The sequence below is a fragment of the Pan paniscus genome, chromosome 15, assembly GCF_029289425.2.
Source record: "Pan paniscus chromosome 15, NHGRI_mPanPan1-v2.0_pri, whole genome shotgun sequence".
Classification (NCBI taxonomy): Eukaryota; Metazoa; Chordata; class Mammalia; order Primates; family Hominidae; genus Pan; species Pan paniscus.
The window spans coordinates 65,312,880-65,329,682 of NC_073264.2; the positions used below are offsets into that span (position 1 = coordinate 65,312,880).

At 45.7% G+C, this 16,803-nt stretch overlaps 1 protein-coding gene across 10 annotated transcripts in view; it reads left to right on the forward strand.

Annotated features, from left to right (window-relative positions):
* Positions 1-16,803, forward strand: part of SYNE2 (spectrin repeat containing nuclear envelope protein 2) — a 368,901-nt gene that overhangs the window by 343,652 nt on the left and 8,446 nt on the right. For 6 of the 10 annotated variants that reach the window (XM_034937677.4, XM_034937678.4, XM_034937679.4 and 3 more), the window contains 9 exons: positions 1,596-1,758; positions 7,519-7,706; positions 8,189-8,339; positions 8,701-8,883; positions 10,770-10,907; positions 11,620-11,814; positions 13,003-13,279; positions 14,096-14,164; positions 15,060-15,199. In XM_034937677.4, coding sequence (XP_034793568.1) covers positions 1,596-1,758; positions 7,519-7,706; positions 8,189-8,339; positions 8,701-8,883; positions 10,770-10,907; positions 11,620-11,814; positions 13,003-13,279; positions 14,096-14,164; positions 15,060-15,199 — 1,504 coding nt within the window. The remainder of the gene's footprint in view (positions 1-1,595; positions 1,759-7,518; positions 7,707-8,188; positions 8,340-8,700; positions 8,884-10,769; positions 10,908-11,619; positions 11,815-13,002; positions 13,280-14,095; positions 14,165-15,059; positions 15,200-16,803) is intronic. The other 4 variants (XM_034937681.4, XM_055097686.3, XM_034937682.4 and 1 more) reach the window with 1 other exon arrangement.

Genomic DNA, 16,803 nt, shown 5'->3' on the forward strand with positions numbered 1-16,803 from the left:
CCTCACCTCACCCAATGCTACCACTTCCCTGAAGCTTAAGCAGCTTTGCGGGTGTACTTGAAATAAGGGGGCTGAGGTGAAAGGACTTTCACTAAATCTTAAAAGTAGCTGGTAATGGAACTAGAAGTCAGTCCCATGGAAGTGCCTGTCCATATTTGTCCATTCACCAAGCATTTGTGGAGAGCTTCCTGCCCACCAGGCCCTGTGGGAGGTGCTGTGAGTGCGGCGGAAACTGGCCGGCTGCAGCCTGGCCATGGCACTCCCTGTCCTGGTGGGTGCACAGTGTCTGAGAGAGTGCAAGGTTAGAGGCAGAGTGGCCCCTGAATGCTTGAGGTACAGAGATCAAGGGGCTGAACCGGTTTTTCAGGGTAGGGCAGGGACTATTGAAGGCTTTGAGCGTGGATCAGACTTGCCTTCTAGAACTTACTTACACTTTGGCTACAGAACCAAAGGTGGGCAGGAAGTCTAGGGGGCTGAGAGGAGGTTGTTCGGTCAAGTAAGAGGTGATGGTGGCATGGAGCACAATGCTTCCTGAGAGTTAGGGTCAGTGCACCCATTTATCTCTCTAGTGCTCCCAGCTATGGGGTGCAGTTCTGACAGCATCTCCCAACATAAGTATTGATAAGTGGGAACTTTCCATTGGAGCCATTACTTTTAAATGTCTGAAATTAACTACAAATCCCACAGAACGCCAGGACAGATCCTGGCTCACCTCGCTCTGCTTTAGGACTTTAAGGAAAGCGGTTTATTGGAGCATTTTATTTTAGTATATATGTCAGAAAAAGATTGTTTTCCCTCAACAGCTACATCACGTCCCCTTGACAGCATGTGGACGTGCACGCCAAGTTGTACTCATGCCATGCGTGTGCTTTCAAATCTGCTCCACGCCGAGTTGGGCCGGATGGGAGCTGAGGCAGACTGGCGAGGGAGATCACATTTAGAACTGCGCTTGCGTGCAGATTTCCTTTGCCCCCTCCCTTTTAGATGGACAGAGATGCCCCATAATCTACCCGCATGGGCTGGTTCGATGTATACAGCTGGGTGAACCCCTCATACTGAAGCGGTAGGGCTTGGCACATGTTCTCTGCTTACTCAGAGAGGAGGGTCCCATGAGAGGCCTTGTGGACCAAATACCACCAAGTGAACCAGGCGTGTAACATCTTTAATCTCCCAGGGTAGATCACCGGCTGCTGCAGTCTCAGGCATACCCACGGCAGAAACTGGGCAGAAGTCAGGAGTGGTTATTTTCACTTAGGAAAAAATGGCATATCTTCTCACCTCTGGAGCCCCAGGAAGATGAACTGGGTCTCAGGGGCTCTCGCTCTGGGAATGATAGGACTTCCATTTGCATGGGTGGATTAACTCTCAGTCCTTTTGAAAATCAACAGAGGCAACAGCCTTGCAAAGCTTCACATATTCTCTGAGAACTCATATCTGGTGACATGAGAGTTGTTCTGATATAAAATCAAAGCAAAATATTCTTTTTTACCCTGCAATGCTCTTACTGGCACATTCTTCCACCACTAAGTATTGGGCTTTTGTTTTCCATCACTGGTTTGTTTTGTTTTGTTTTGTTTTTCTGCAAATATGTGTAGGGTGAAGAAGCTGAAGGAGACCTTTGCTTTTATTCAGCAGTTGGACAAAAACATGAGCAACCTTCGCACCTGGTTGGCTCGAATTGAGTCTGAGCTTTCCAAGCCTGTTGTTTATGATGTCTGCGATGATCAAGAGATCCAGAAGAGGCTCGCTGAGCAGCAGGTGGGACAATCAGAAATGAGCTCTTGCAAGAGTACGGGTGTCCGCGATGTGCACTGACTCAGGCCTTCCCCGTATATCTGTGTTTTCACGTGCTCACATTCCATAACATTGGTTTGCTTTTTCCAGAGAAAACTGACCACCTTTCCATGTTCTTATATCCGTCTCTTGAGTGCTCCCTCCCACATTCATGTAGCTTTTTGTGAAACTGTGTGAATAATGTTTAAGATGCAAACCTTAATCTTGGTGGTTAATAAGTTTTTTTTTAATTATGTCTTTTTTTAACTGATCTTTGTTGTGTTTTGTTAATATAGTTTTGAAAGTCAATGAATTGAAAGAAAAGCAACTTTTCTAACCAAGGAAGGTTTTTATGGGATTATATTCTGTGTGTCTGGTACAGCTTTTTAAAAAAATTAAAACAAGAAAAGGTGTGATAAGGAACATGCTTGGACCAATAGTTTAGGAAGCCTCTTAAGAGCTGCAATGCTCTGTGCATTTTTGTTATCAGATATGCATGCTCTGAGCCAACCCTGGAAATTGGGCAGTTTGAAAGCTGCTGAGTTCTGCCAGTGTTTCTCATTGTACCCACCTGGCAGGTGCTCTTTGATGTCACTGTTTTATCGAATCCACTTTCCTGCCTTCCCTGGTCTCATGGCCACATGCTCATTCTCACTTGTAATGCCTGGATTTGTCTTTACTTTTTTTTTAAATAGCTAAGTTTATCTTATTCTTTCTTTAGCTTTTGTTCACCTGTTTTTCTCAGACCTATGGGCAGATTCTGTTTCAACCATAGAAGCAGTATGATTCTCAGACTTGAATCTGTTTTCTTCATGTTAAGCCTCCACCACACACCACATACCACAGGTGCTTGGAGACCAGATTGGGGGTTAACCTTTTTCACCAGATTTAATATTTGATACTACTGTTGACATTTTTTTAAGAGATGGAGTCTCACTATATTGCCCCGGCTGGTCTTTAACTTCTGGGCTCAAGTGATCCTCCCACCCCAGCCTCCTGAGTAGATGGCACTGCAGGCAGGCGCCACCATGCCTGGCCCTCCCTGCTCTTGACTTTTCTAAGTGCTATTACAATTACTGTTTAAAAGATACCTGTTATCTGGCTTTCAAAGTGATATGATTTAGTAATGCTACAAATTAAAAATACTGGTTTTTCCACTTAGCCTTGGAACTTTAAGCATGTCTTTTTCATTGAGGTCATCTAGACTCTGTCTTTGCTTTGTGCAGAAAAGAATATTGATATAAGTATTATGGAATTTTAATGGACATTACAGAGATTTTAATGCATCTCTCATTGGAGTCACAGCTACTGAACACATCAGTTTTACTTACAAGTGTGATCCACTAGGATGAATGTCTTTGAACAGACTGTGAAAAGGCAACAAGGCCTTGCAAATAACCATTTACCCTGAGTGGTGAGTTTTTTCAGGTAGATTATATGGAAGCTGTCAGTATCTTTCCTCTTAAAGAATGGCTGGCTAAATTTTGCAGGGGCTGTTGATTGTGTGTTCATTTTTTATAAATCCGAAGTGTGACAGAACATTAAATTGCAGAGAATTTGTTCCCAAAAGCATACAGTTTGGAGCCACTGCTATTCTCTTAGCCTTATTTCTTCCCATCCTACAATGGCACATAATTTCAATCTGGTTGATTTGAAAATTCTGTCTTTATAGAATTCAGCGTCACCTTAGTGACATTTCTATCCCTTGGTTACTTAAAAAAAAAAAAAATTAATGGAATTGGTGTTCAGGACTACCATTATTGTAAAGAAGTTAAATGCTGTGTTAGTTTTCTACTACTGCTGTAACAAATTACAGATTTAGCAGCTTAAAAACGCAAATTTACTATATATCTGGAGGTCAGAGATCTGAAATGGATCTCACTGGGCTAAGATCAGGGTGTCATCAGGATTACGCTCCTTTCTGGAAGCTCTGGGGAGAATCCATTTTTTTGCTTTTCCTGGTTTTTAGAGGCCACCCACATTGCTTGGCTCACATGCGCCTTCTTCTGCCTTCAACGCCGTCAACATTGCATCTCTCTGTGTCTGTCTTCCTAGTCACATCTCCCTCTAGCTGACTCCTCTTCTGCTGTTAAGGACCCTTAGGATTACAGTGGGCCCACCCTGATAATCCAGGATAATCTCCCTATTTCAAGGTCAGCTGATTAGCAACCGTAATTCTCCTTTGCCGTGTAATCTAACATATTCACAGATTCCAGGATTAGGATCTGGATGTCTTTGTTGGGGGGTTGGGGGGTGTCATTGTCATTATTCTGCCTACCACAGATGATCTCAGGATACTTTTAGTATTTTTGTTAAAAAGAATAAGTTACAGTGTGTTTATATTATGCTAAACTCAGACCTTAAGTACCCCATCCAAAACACTGGAAACAAATGTGTCACACAAAAGAATTATGTATGGGCCACTTTTTAAAACCTTACCTAGTGACCATTTTTGGTTTGGGTTAAAAAAACAACCACCTTACCTATGTTTACTTTTCAAACTAAATATAATAAATTAATTGCTTCCAAAAATAAGACCTAAAAACATGGCATCACCTAGTATTGCCTTCTGCAAAAGCCCTCAGCCCCCAAAGGTAGCTAAGAGCCATGATGTCCCTGGATCCTCACTGTAATGTACCTGGTTGGGGAGGGGTCAGACCCTATAGGAATCCTTTCTGTTTCACCTTTCTTATATAGAACACCTTTAAGTATAAGGTAATGGGGGTTATTCCTATGGAATATATCATCTTTAAAATGCACAGGAAGTAGTGGCAATTTTGTGACACTTAAATCACGAACCACTTTCATTGAATCTTTAAGATCCCTGTCCTAGTTTGTTCATTGGTTGGTTGCTTGTTTCTCTGTGGGGTGCCAGATGGTGGCTTGGAGTTGTTGTTAGTTACCCTTCCATTGGCTAATTAATAGCCCCCGCCGTGGGCCAGTTGAGCTTCACCTCAAACCCCCTGAACCATCCCAATACCATCCTGTCCCACTTGCTACCCAAGCCCCTCCCACGGACACATTCAGGAGCTGGCACTGGGGGCTTCACGCTATATGATTTTCTGTCTTTTCAGCCTGTTTTTCTTCTCCTCAGCCACCCTTACCTTCTGTTTTTGGTTCCTTTTTATTCTCATTCTTCTGGCTGCATTCTCTTCTCCAGTTTCATGTCTCCCCTTTTCCTCTTGCTCTGTACCCCCTGGCCCCCAAGTTCCTCCCCAACCTCAGGGTTCCGTGTCACCTGCCCAGGGGCAGAAAAACGAAATGAACAGGAGCCTGTTAGAACTGTTGGCAAAAGTCTTTCTCATTGTTTTATGTTGTTTCTTAAATCCACTTGTGCAGACTTACGTCTCCGTGGTTACTAGTGGTAGGATTATTTCAGCTTGCAAAATGTTCTTGTCTAGCACTTAAATGGTCTGCATTTTAAAATGTAGTCTATCACTTTATTTATTTATTTTTTTGTACAAGGTAACTAGTAGGCCATTGTGTGGTGTTTTACATGGTTTTTAAAAATTTTTTTGAAAATGTTTTTTGAAAAGTTTTGAAAATGTTCGGGCTTTTTTTTTTTTTAACCAAGATGTTGATGGTCTTTTATAAATTATTGTAGAGTTCATTTCTTACGGCCATTTACCCTAAATATTAATCAGTTTTCTTTAGCCCATTTGATTCAATGTAAGCTGAATAAATAATGTAGGATAATTGCAGAGTTTATTAAAATACAGAGCATTCATATTGTCCATAAACTAGAACTTCTCTCGGCTTTTCAACTAGACCTTACCCACCTGGAGCCAGATGAGGTCATGGGCATTTTTCAGTTATAAATGATGAGTATTATTTATTTAATACCAGTATTAGGGTTCCTAATTTATTATTTTAGTGTTTAAATGGGATATGTATCTTCTAATTTTAGAAGGGCCCATGACAGTTCTGTGAACCGGTAAGAGTTCTTAAAACTGCAATTTTATTTAGATGTAATAACTTTAAAGTTAGTCCTCAAATTGACTCCAGGGAGACTCCCACCATTCGAGCATAACAGGCATTCTACCCACACTGCAGAGCTTTAAAGAAATCACCCTGCACGTTCTTCACAGTGCACACAGGGTGGCCAAGTGGAAAACACATCTCTTCTGAATATAACCTGGTGGTGGTGATTTGTACTCGGGATCAGTGTTAGGAACTGCCTGATTTAAAATTCAGTTGGCGGGTTAGCATTTTATTTTCTCATATCAACCTAAACACTCAATGATCGGAATTGTGCATTTATATGAAGAAAAGTAAGAGAATAGGGGCTGGGCGTGGTGGCTCACCCCTGTAATCCCAGCACTTTGGGAGGCCAAGGAGGGTGGATCACTTGAGCTCAGAAGTTTGAGGCCAGCCTGGACAACATGGTAAAACACCATCTCTACCAAAAATACAAAAAATTAGCTGAGTATGGTGGCCAGCTACTTGGGAGGCTGATGTGGGAGGATCACTTGAGCCCGGAGGTAGAGGTTTCCGTGAGCCAAGATCGCACCACTATAACAGAGTGAAACCCTTGTCTCAAAACAAAAAAAAGAGAGTAAGAAAGTAGTGGTCCCATCTAGTAATATAGTAATAATCTCAAGTTATTTAAATATGAAAGTGACCTGGAATGAAGCTTATATTGCCTTTCTGTAGATGGTGACAGCTACCATTTATAGTACAGTCCTCTTATTAACTGAAATTTGTTGAGTCCTGGGAACTGGATTTAGTCTAGTTAATAGTGGTTAAAGTAGTGTAGATTTTAGAAATTGGTATATTATCAAATAATTAAAATAGAATTTAACTTAGTGTTTGCTTTCTCACAATGTAATTTGGATATTAAAATCAATGCTGTGGTCTCATGTCACTTGTCACACAATTTGGACATCAGGGATGCCTAAGTCTTCCAGAATGGCAAAACAGGTTCCTTATCTCTCTCCCTCCCCACAGCCCACCCATGGGGTACAGCAGAAATATTATCTGATGATGACTAAAAATGCCATGTTTGTTCGTGAAGAGGCTTTCCAGTTTTTTCCTATGACCATGCATTTTCTCTTCATAAATGTTATTTTTCCCAAATTGGGGAACTGCATCACTATCATCATCAAAGGACAAGACTCCAGAGACCCCACCTCTCTCCAAGCCACCACGGCTTTGGCTGGACTTTATCAGTTGGGGAGGCAAGGTCTGTCTGCCAGAATTTCTCCCTTGGGCTCATGAAGCCCTTGAATGGGCTCACGGGGAAGCTGTGGGCACCCACACTGCTGCATGCACAATTTGGTGTGTGTTTGAAGAGTTCGGTAGCTGATAAAAGATTGAGAGTTCCTGCTGAAGAGACTCAGTTTCTAAAGACCTCCCTGAAACCAAGTCTAAACTGGAGCCCTTTGGGGTTGGGTGGTATGGAGTAGATCCCATGCATACCCGAAGTCTGTGGGGCGATGGGCTCTCAACAGTAATGGCGCCACCTGTCAGTGCGTAGAGGACACCCATCACCGTGGCACCCCTCACATGGTTCAGCGCATAAGTCCTAGATGTTCCCAGTGTTTAAACTTTGTGTCAGGTGCTGATAGCACAAGGGTAGCACAAAGATGAGAGGGATTCCATGTGTACTGCCAAGTTCACGGTGGAAATCCACCCAGGGAAGTATCCCCTGAGCTGGGAGAAGGGAGGGAGGAACGGAGGTCCTTTGATGCTGACCCTCTTGCTGCCACCAACATCTCAAGAGGTTTCTTACTCTTGTAATCACAGGATCTACAGCGAGATATTGAACAACACAGCGCAGGGGTGGAGTCCGTGTTTAACATCTGTGACGTCCTGCTGCACGACTCCGATGCCTGTGCAAATGAGACCGAGTGTGACTCGATCCAGCAGACCACCAGGAGCCTGGACAGACGCTGGAGGAACATTTGTGCCATGTCCATGGAGCGGCGCATGAAGTAAGAACTAAGCTCCCCCAAATGCCTTCAGTGTGGTCAGCCGAACTCAGTACACCCTTCTGACCTCATTCACAGTAACTATTCTGTTCATTTCACTTAGAAATGCGCCAGGTATTGGCAGAGAAGGCCCAACGCTTATCAAAGGATTTATTCAAGAAAAATGTAACAGGAGTAATGTCTCTCCCCAGCTGTCCTGTGTGGGGTGTGGCTGTGGACTGGCCGCTGTGCTTCTGTTGACCTAGCCGGGCAGTAGTGGAGGCAGCCCTGTCTCCTGGTTTTTTAACCTCTGTGAAGCAGGAGCTCTGAGCTGCTTGGCGCTCCCAGGCAGGAGGAGCACAGACAACAAGTGGCGTCCCTCTTATTTCCCAGAAGGGGTAACAGGGTCTCCCCCACTAAACCGTGCAGGTGTCAGGGGATAAAAGAAGTGCAAAAGCACAGGCTTGGAGGGGATGCCTTGTGTTAAGTTGCTTTGCTCCCATCAGAATCGAGGAGACGTGGCGCCTGTGGCAGAAGTTTTTAGACGACTATTCTCGCTTTGAGGACTGGCTCAAGTCAGCTGAGAGGACGGCGGCCTGCCCAAATTCCTCAGAGGTGTTGTACACGAGTGCCAAAGAGGAACTGAAGAGGTTTGAGGTAAACACCTTCTCCATCCCGGTCTCCTGATCATAGCCAAGCCTGCAGCGAGCCTGGGGGCTGCTGAAATGACTTCCTCTAAGTAGCCAGCTTCCCCTCACCTCTGGCGAGGGCTGCCCAAACCACAGCCTGCCCCCAGCTGAGACAGCTTTGCAAGACATTGCTGATATACTCCAGCTGCTATGTAATGAACTTGAAAGCCTGTTCTGTAGCTGGCATCAGGACTGGTGAATTAGGCCCTCTGCTGCCATTGCAGTTTGGGGATGGAACCCCTGGCAGCAGGTCGCTTGGGATGTAGAAGGGAAGGAGGGTGTCCTGGCACTCTGCACGCTTTGGCTCTGACCCCTCCCATGTGATGCAGGCCTTTCAGCGGCAGATTCACGAGCGGCTCACTCAGCTGGAGCTCATCAACAAGCAGTACCGGCGGCTGGCCCGGGAGAACCGCACAGACACGGCCAGCAGGCTGAAGCAGATGGTCCACGAGGGCAACCAGCGCTGGGACAACCTTCAGAGGCGGGTCACAGCCGTCCTGCGGAGACTCAGGGTGAGCTCCTCTGCACCTGGCTCGGGTGTAGATTTTCCAGGAGACATAACGCACGATACGCAATGGCAGGCTTGTCGCACAAAGCAGCAGGTAGAAGGTTTCACTTCAGGCCTGAGCTGTTTTAACATTCCTCCAACACAAAGAAGCCCAAAGCTGCCAACGTTCGTTTTTTAAAAGGGGGATTTGCATGTGGGGCTTCTTAGGCAGGGCCTGTTGATGAGATTTGTGTTACCAACACACAGCTCTTTTTACAACTTCTATAACCCGTGGCGGTGTGCATGTTAGCTCAGAGTCCAGGGCGCCGCTTCGCTGAGTCTGGAAAAGGCAACACGTGGGCCCCTGGAAGGAGCCCCGCTTTGCCCATCTGTCTGTTTTTATGGGACCCCCCCCAGCTCTCTCACTGAGGAGGATGGACAAGGCACGTGAATGCAAGAGCCCCTGTCTGCACTGGGGGGTTGGGGACTGTGATTATTCTCTGAATTTCAGAGCACACAAAGGTTTGGTTTTTGAAGGTAAATATTCACCTTAGATTTCTGTCATTCAGAAGATGTGCTATGTAAACCTGTGTGAGTCCAGGTATAAACTGAAAGGACTGTCACAGGCAGGGACTACAGAACACAATTTTAATTTCTGCGTCTGTTCTCAGGGCAGGGCATGGTTGAACCCATTCTAGAAAGATGTAAATCTGGGCTTTCTTTCTTTTCTTCCTTTCTTTTCCTTCCTTTCCTTCCTTTTCTTCTTTCCTTCCTTTCTTTTCTCTGTCTCTGTCTCTCCCCCTCCCTCCCTCCTTCTCAGGAAGACATTGGCTTTTCTAGTAACCTGGACAACTCCCTTGCATTTCTTTCTGTCTCTCTCTCCCTTCCTGTCTCTCTCTCCTTTCCTGTCTCTCCCTCTTTCTTTCTCTCTCTTCTCTCTTTCTTCTTTCTTGACAAGGTCTCACTCTGTTGCCCAGGCTGGAGTGCAGTGGTGAGATCATAGCTCACTGCAGCCTCAAACTCCTAGGCTCAAGGGATCCTCCTGCCTCAGCCTCCTGAGTAACTAGGATTACCGGCGTGCATCACTGAGCCTGGCTGATTTTAATTTTTGTGGAAATGGGGTCTCACTATGTTGCCCAGGCTGGTCTCAAACTCCTGGCCTCAAGTAATCTTCCACCTTGGCCTCCCAAAGTGCTGGGATCACGGGTGTGAGCCACCATGCCCGGCCTCTTGCATTAATTATCTCCTGCCGATCTGGCTGTGGCTAATCTGCCTTCGTTTGGCACTGAAGCTATACTGATCTGAACATCAGCTGCCTATCTGTGAAGCAGTAACCTAAGAGGCATCCTTAATTGGAGATGATAAAACTGCTCTGGGTCTTCTTTCTCTGGGAAGACACATTCAGAATTCTATCAGTGAAGGCAGAAAGGGGCACCAGGCTGGCCTCAATCCTGAGATCAGGGCTTTTCCATCTTGAAGCTACTAAATCCTTCCGTCAAGCAAAAGCTGCAAAAGGCCAATGTGTAAAACAGGCAGAAGGCCTGGCCTGGCCCCTCAGGGGGCTCTTCAAAGGACAGAGGAAAATCACTGATTTGGACCAGAGAATTTTAGAATTTCAAATGCTTAAGGACCTCAGAGACCATAATCAACATTCCCACTCTCTCCCCGACTTGCCAGCGTAGAAGCTGGGGCTCAGAGAAGTTGAGGGGGCTTGTTTGGTCTCACAAAGCCAGAACCAGACCCCAGCCTCTGAACAACATAGTGCTTCTGGGGCTTTCTGGGTACCCTAGAGGCAGATTTCTCCCTGAGTATTCTGGGTACCCTTTTCTTGTGGCCAAAGGTGGCCTTGCTATCTGTCTGAACTCTTGTTCCGTGGTCAGTAGAAATGTGATTTCCTCCCCACTTTTGCAGCATTTCACCAACCAGAGGGAAGAATTTGAGGGCACCAGGGAGAGCATTCTGGTGTGGCTCACAGAGATGGACCTGCAGCTGACCAACGTGGAGCACTTCTCAGAGAGTGACGCCGATGACAAGATGCGCCAACTGAATGTGAGGGCTGCTGCTTCCCTAGCTCTTCTCAAAAGAACACACCTTTGCGGGGGAGAGCTGGCCAAGTGCAAATTTCACACGATACTCTGAGAGCAAATTTCAGAATTCTTAAAGCAGCCAGGCTACATCCCACCTGTGTACTACCAGATTATCACATGCAAGGATACTGTTCTTTACGGTCCAGGAGTACTGGTGTCACCAGTGGGGCCAAGAACAGAGGTCCACTCTCCCATTGTTTCTGATATCTGTATGACAGGCTAATCTCACTGTAATTCTCTCCTTGGCCAGATTTTGGAAGAGGTTGAGAAATGGAAATTTGCCTTCCCTAGTATAACAGCACCAGTGAATATTATTGTGTCAGCAAAAGCAAATGCCCATTCGTGGCTTATTATGGGAAATGTTCTGTTCCCACCAAGTTTTGCCATGGCAAGTTCTTTCTCTCACACCTAATAACAGTAAATGTCCACCCGTGTCAAACTTTTAGAATTATTTTAATTGGAAAAGCCAATGCCCATGAGGGGGAATATAGACAATCACTTAAAATTCTTAAAATGTCATTGTCACTTAGTTAAAAACTAAAGCTAGAGTAGTAGGTGAAGGAAAAAAACAATAATGACATTTGGATGCTTTTCTATGGCCCCGTTAGAAGAAACAGGCAGTGGAAGCTCAGGGTAACTTTGTTTGAAATCCTTTCTTTCTCCTCTCTCAACAGGGCTTCCAACAGGAAATTACATTAAATACCAACAAGATTGATCAGCTCATTGTGTTTGGGGAGCAGCTGATTCAGAAGAGCGAGCCCCTGGATGCTGTGCTGATTGAGGATGAGCTGGAGGAACTCCACCGCTACTGCCAGGAGGTGTTTGGAAGGGTCTCCCGGTTCCACCGGCGGCTCACCTCCTGCACTCCGGTACGGGCACTGCTGCCTAGAAACGGCACCTGGGCTGCTCAGAGTTTACGTGAGACCAAATTTTTAAAGAATTAGGGGACCTGTCTTATAATGGTTAATTACGGTTTATTTTTTGGTTGAAAAGAAAAGGCTATATCAAAACATTTTAATTTCCACTTTTATTAATATAGAGCCACAGTAACTTACAAGTTCCCATTCCCCAGTGGAAAGCATGGCACTTCTGAGGCGCATGCTCCGCGAGTCGCTTTTAAGTATTCCTCAGGGCCGGGCTTGTCTGGCATGCATCACTACCCCTAGAATTCTTGAAGAACTCTTCTGGCTCTTATTACATTAGTAACATAGGAATGTATTTGCCCTTCCCTCTTTCTTAGTGGCTGGAAGCTTTTAGTATTTGTGCCTTTCTGATGCTTTGTTCTCACCTTGGAAGAGAAAACACAAGAGTTTCAAAAGCAACTTTGATGTTTCCCCAGACGAAAGGCCCTTTTGGGAAGTTCAGGTGGAGTTAAGGCCACTGTTCAAAGTGTACTCCCTTTGTGTGCCTGAAGCTTGAATGACAACCATTGACCGATACGACTGGCCACTCTTTCTTTTTTTGTGTCTCCAACTGGCCACATTCAAATGTAGTTATTTCATTAGACACAGCCTCAAAAATTACCCTACAATTTCTCATTTTTAAGTACAGCCACTTAGAGTCATTTTTCTTAGACTGAAAGAGACGTTATGACACAAGCAGAATACAGACACTGAGCAATTAAGTTGGAGGATAAGAAAGAAAGAACCTGGTGCATCTGGTTGAAGTTTGAGTCTTACCCAGAACATTCAAATGTCCTTTTCAAAAATAGTCTGATTCTTGGAGGAACCTGCCATTAACCATCAATGAAACTTTGGCCACCATTTCCTTATCTCCTAGATAAAGTTGTTTAACTTAGACTATCAAACTTCAGCTTTTTTTTCCTAAGAAAAAATAGCTGGAGGTTTGGGAAAATAACGGATTTTAGGCCCCACTCCAGATTGTCTAAACTGGAATAACCAGAAACAGGACCTGGGAACCTGATCTTTTTAAAGCTGCCTTAGAAATACTATTGGCAGTTATTTTTGGAAACTGCTGGATAGGCAGACTTCTCGTGCTCTTCTAATTGCAGAAGCCTATGAGTTGATTAATTCTAACAACTGGATACTGTGGTTTAGGGCTTGGAAGATGAAAAGGAGGCCTCTGAGAATGAAACAGACATGGAAGACCCCAGAGAAATCCAGACTGATTCTTGGCGTAAACGGGGAGAGAGCGAGGAACCGTCATCTCCTCAGTCCCTGTGTCATCTAGTGGCCCCGGGGCACGAGCGGTCTGGCTGCGAGACCCCTGTCAGCGTGGACTCCATCCCCCTGGAGTGGGACCACACAGGCGACGTCGGGGGCTCCTCCTCTCACGAAGAGGACGAGGAGGGCCCATACTACAGCGCACTGTCAGGTAACAGCTGGGTTCCCAGCACCCTGGAAAGTGACCCATTTGGCTATGTTTTTAGCCCCTTAGCAACACGGCCAGCTCTCAGTGACCAAGAGTCCAGCTTGTGGCTGACCCTGACTTCTGTGGTTTCCTGTGCTCTATCCTGCCCATCTCTTAACTTACCTGAGAATTGGCTCACTCTCCTCACAGGTGGAATGAAAGGGGAAAAAAAAATGAAATTCACATTCAGACACGAAGGTTACTCAGTGATGGCTCTGGCTGTCTGGGAGAGTCATCAGTGATTTTTTTTTTGATACAGGGTCTCACACTGTCACCCAGGCTGAGGTGCAGTGGTGCAACCACGGCTCATTGCAGCCTCAACCTCCAGGGCTCAAGCAATCCTCCCACCTCAGCCTCCTGAGTAGCTGGGACTATAGGTACACGCCACCACACCCAGCTAGTTTTTAAATTTTTTGTATAAACAAGGTCTTGCTATGTTGCCAGAGCTGGTCTTGAACTCCTGGGCTCAAGAAGTCCTCCCGCCTCAGCCTCCCAAAGTACTAAGATTGCAGACATGAGCCACTGTGCCTACCCTCCCTTTCAGTTGAGTTTCTCAGAGTGTCTGCAGACTGAGCTTCTCCCTTCGATACCCACTGTCCTGCTTTGGACAGTCAGGAGTTGGCTGGAAAAAAAAATCTTTCTGGTTTTCAAAATCCTTTTAATTAAAAAAATAAAGGGTAGTTTTCTCCTTCCAGCTGACAATGTTTCTACTGTGTGTTAATACTTGGGCATTAATCTTCAGGCACCTCCAGTGAGGCAAATGACATTGTTCTTTTTCAGATGTAGAAATCCCTGAAAATCCTGAGGCATATCTTAAAATGACCACAAAAACTTTGAAAGCGTCTTCTGGTAGGCCCCCGCCCATGCATGTCTCAACATGGCAGCATCCTGTGGCGCACACTGCATCCTCAACCTCGCTCCCATGTCGTGTCTACCTCTGCCTTCTGTGGACACCATGCGCCTTGGTCCTTGTGTCATGGTGTATTTACACTGCCGTACTCACCCATAACTGCGTGCTCCTTACAAAACCCCATCCAAGCCAGAGCCGTCTCGATGCCAACCCCCTCTCCTCCCTTCAGGCCTGTGCAGAGGGAATTTTTCGTGGTGCCTGTTTTGATGATTTTTTTCTCCATCTAACTGAAGTCCTTTGGCATGGGCCAAGCTTTCTTCATGGTGGCTTGGTTTGGAACTGTTTCCTTGCTTTACTGGGATCCCCTGGTGGAAAGGGGTGGGGGGTTGGGGGGGGTAAAGGTGCTGATGATTTGCCACAGGAGGGAAAAAACCTTCCTTTCCTTGATTTGCAGCTCTAATCCTCATCCTTAGCCCCATCCCTATCTGCCATGGTGGGTCGGGGAGAGCCCTGAGGAGCCCTTTGGTTCCCAAGTCCATCTTGATGTTCACTCTTCCCCTCACTCCTGAGAGGCCTTCTGCCATCTTGGTCCCCAGACCTGGCCTTGTCACTCAATGTCCCTACCACTCGAGACCCTGGCTCCAAAACGCCACTCATCCCACAGCAAATCATGTTGGTCGTGCTCCGTTGTGTACCCATCTAGTGAAGGCACAGTGTTGCTGAGTTGCATGAGTCTCATCTCATTCTCTTCTGGGACATACTGACATTTTGCAAACATGCATGCTTTGCAAGGAAAGCTGCAGAACTCATTTTCATACTGTAACCTGATGCCATGTCACCCGTGACCCGTTCAGTAGGAGAGAATAGACTGTCGCTTGCTGTCTTTCGTTTCAGGTAAATCCATTTCGGATGGCCACTCGTGGCATGTTCCCGACAGCCCTTCCTGTCCCGAGCATCACTACAAGCAAATGGAAGGTGACAGGAATGTTCCACCTGTTCCCCCTGCGTCCAGCACCCCTTATAAACCACCCTATGTAAGTCTTAACTTCACTGGGAGTACAGCCTATGTCTGTGAGTCATACTTACATTTGCGAGAGAGAGAGATTTTGGTGTAAACTGCGTGTGTTCATTCCCCAGGCATATTTTGAGTTGGTTTTCTTATGGTGACAGTGTCTCTGTTGAGCTGTCCATACTTCATTAGAACCCCGGCAAAACCAATTAGACTTAGAGATAGGTTTCTGGCCAAAAACCATCTTTGTGTATGTTGGTGTGGTGTAACAGTCATTATTACTGTCAAGTCAGGTGTCTATGCAAATAGTGAGCAAGCAAGGTGCTGGCTTTCCTGACTGCTCCTGAGCTCTCAAGCCTTTGTCTTTTTGTTGTTGTTGTGGAGACGGAGTCTCATTCTGTCACCCAGGCTGGAGTGCACTGGCACGATCTTGACTTACTGCAATCTCTGCCTCCTGGGTTCAAGTGATTTTCCTGCCTCAGCCTCCCAAGTAGCTGCGATTACAGGTGTGCACCACCATGCCTGGCTAATTTTTGTATTTTTAGTAGAGACAGGGGTTTCACCATGTTGGCCAGGCTGGTCTTGAACTCCTGACCTCAAGTGATCCACCTGCCTCAGCCTCCCAAAGCGCTGGGATTACAGGCATGGTCCACTGCATCCAACCTTCAAGCCTTTGTTAGGTTAACCTTTTGTCCATACATCCTATTCCAAAAAATCATTGATGGTGTGCTGCAGTGGACACGGATTTGATTCCTAGCCCTGCCAATCCATTGCCATGGTACCTGAGGCACTTCGCCTTGCTTCTGTAAGCCTTTCTCACCTGAGGCTAAAGCTATTTCACCTAGTTGTTGTTAAGATTATTGTGTATAAAGGTAAAAGAAGGTCCTCAGAAGTAATGGTCGTGATTATTCTTCCTGTATTGGTCATGATTATTATTCCTGTATTGGTTTGTTGTTTATAGCAATGGCTGTTTCTTCTTAGTTACATTTCCCTCAGCTGCCTTGAGTTCTTGGCATGCTCTGGCTAGGCAGCTCCTGGGAGGGCAGCCTAGGGCAGCAGCGAGAGAAATTAAGGAGAGAATATTGTTACATCATTGGAGGAGATTCTGCCTTTGCATGCTCAAATCCAAGTCAGCTGATAATGGGCTGTTTGTGTCCAATTCAGAAACACTTCCTCTTGCTTAACAAGCAGGTGTCATTTTTAAAAAGAATAATAAGACAGGGGAAAGACCGCAGTCCCTGACCTCTGCTTTACATCCTTGGCTCATGTGGCTTGGCTGTCCCTTCCTGTGATGACGCCTGTGTTCCTCACCTGGCCGGTTTCAAAATCTCAACCCTTTTGTTGTGTCTGAAGCCAGATGTATCACCACAAATCTGAAGGTTTTTTTTTTTTATTATTTTCATTCTGCACAAATAGGCCATACAGACAGAAGAAAGACAAAGAAAGCAGGGCTTTTCTAAAAGGGACACATTTATTTTTGGAGAGGCCCGAGATAACAGCCCAATCGGCTGTGTGATAACACAGAAGAGTCAGTATGTGCGGTGAAAGATAAACACTTGGTAACGAATGCCCCTGGGAGGCAGATTCATCCTCTGTGCATTTCTGATTCTGTGATAATGATGCCAACCA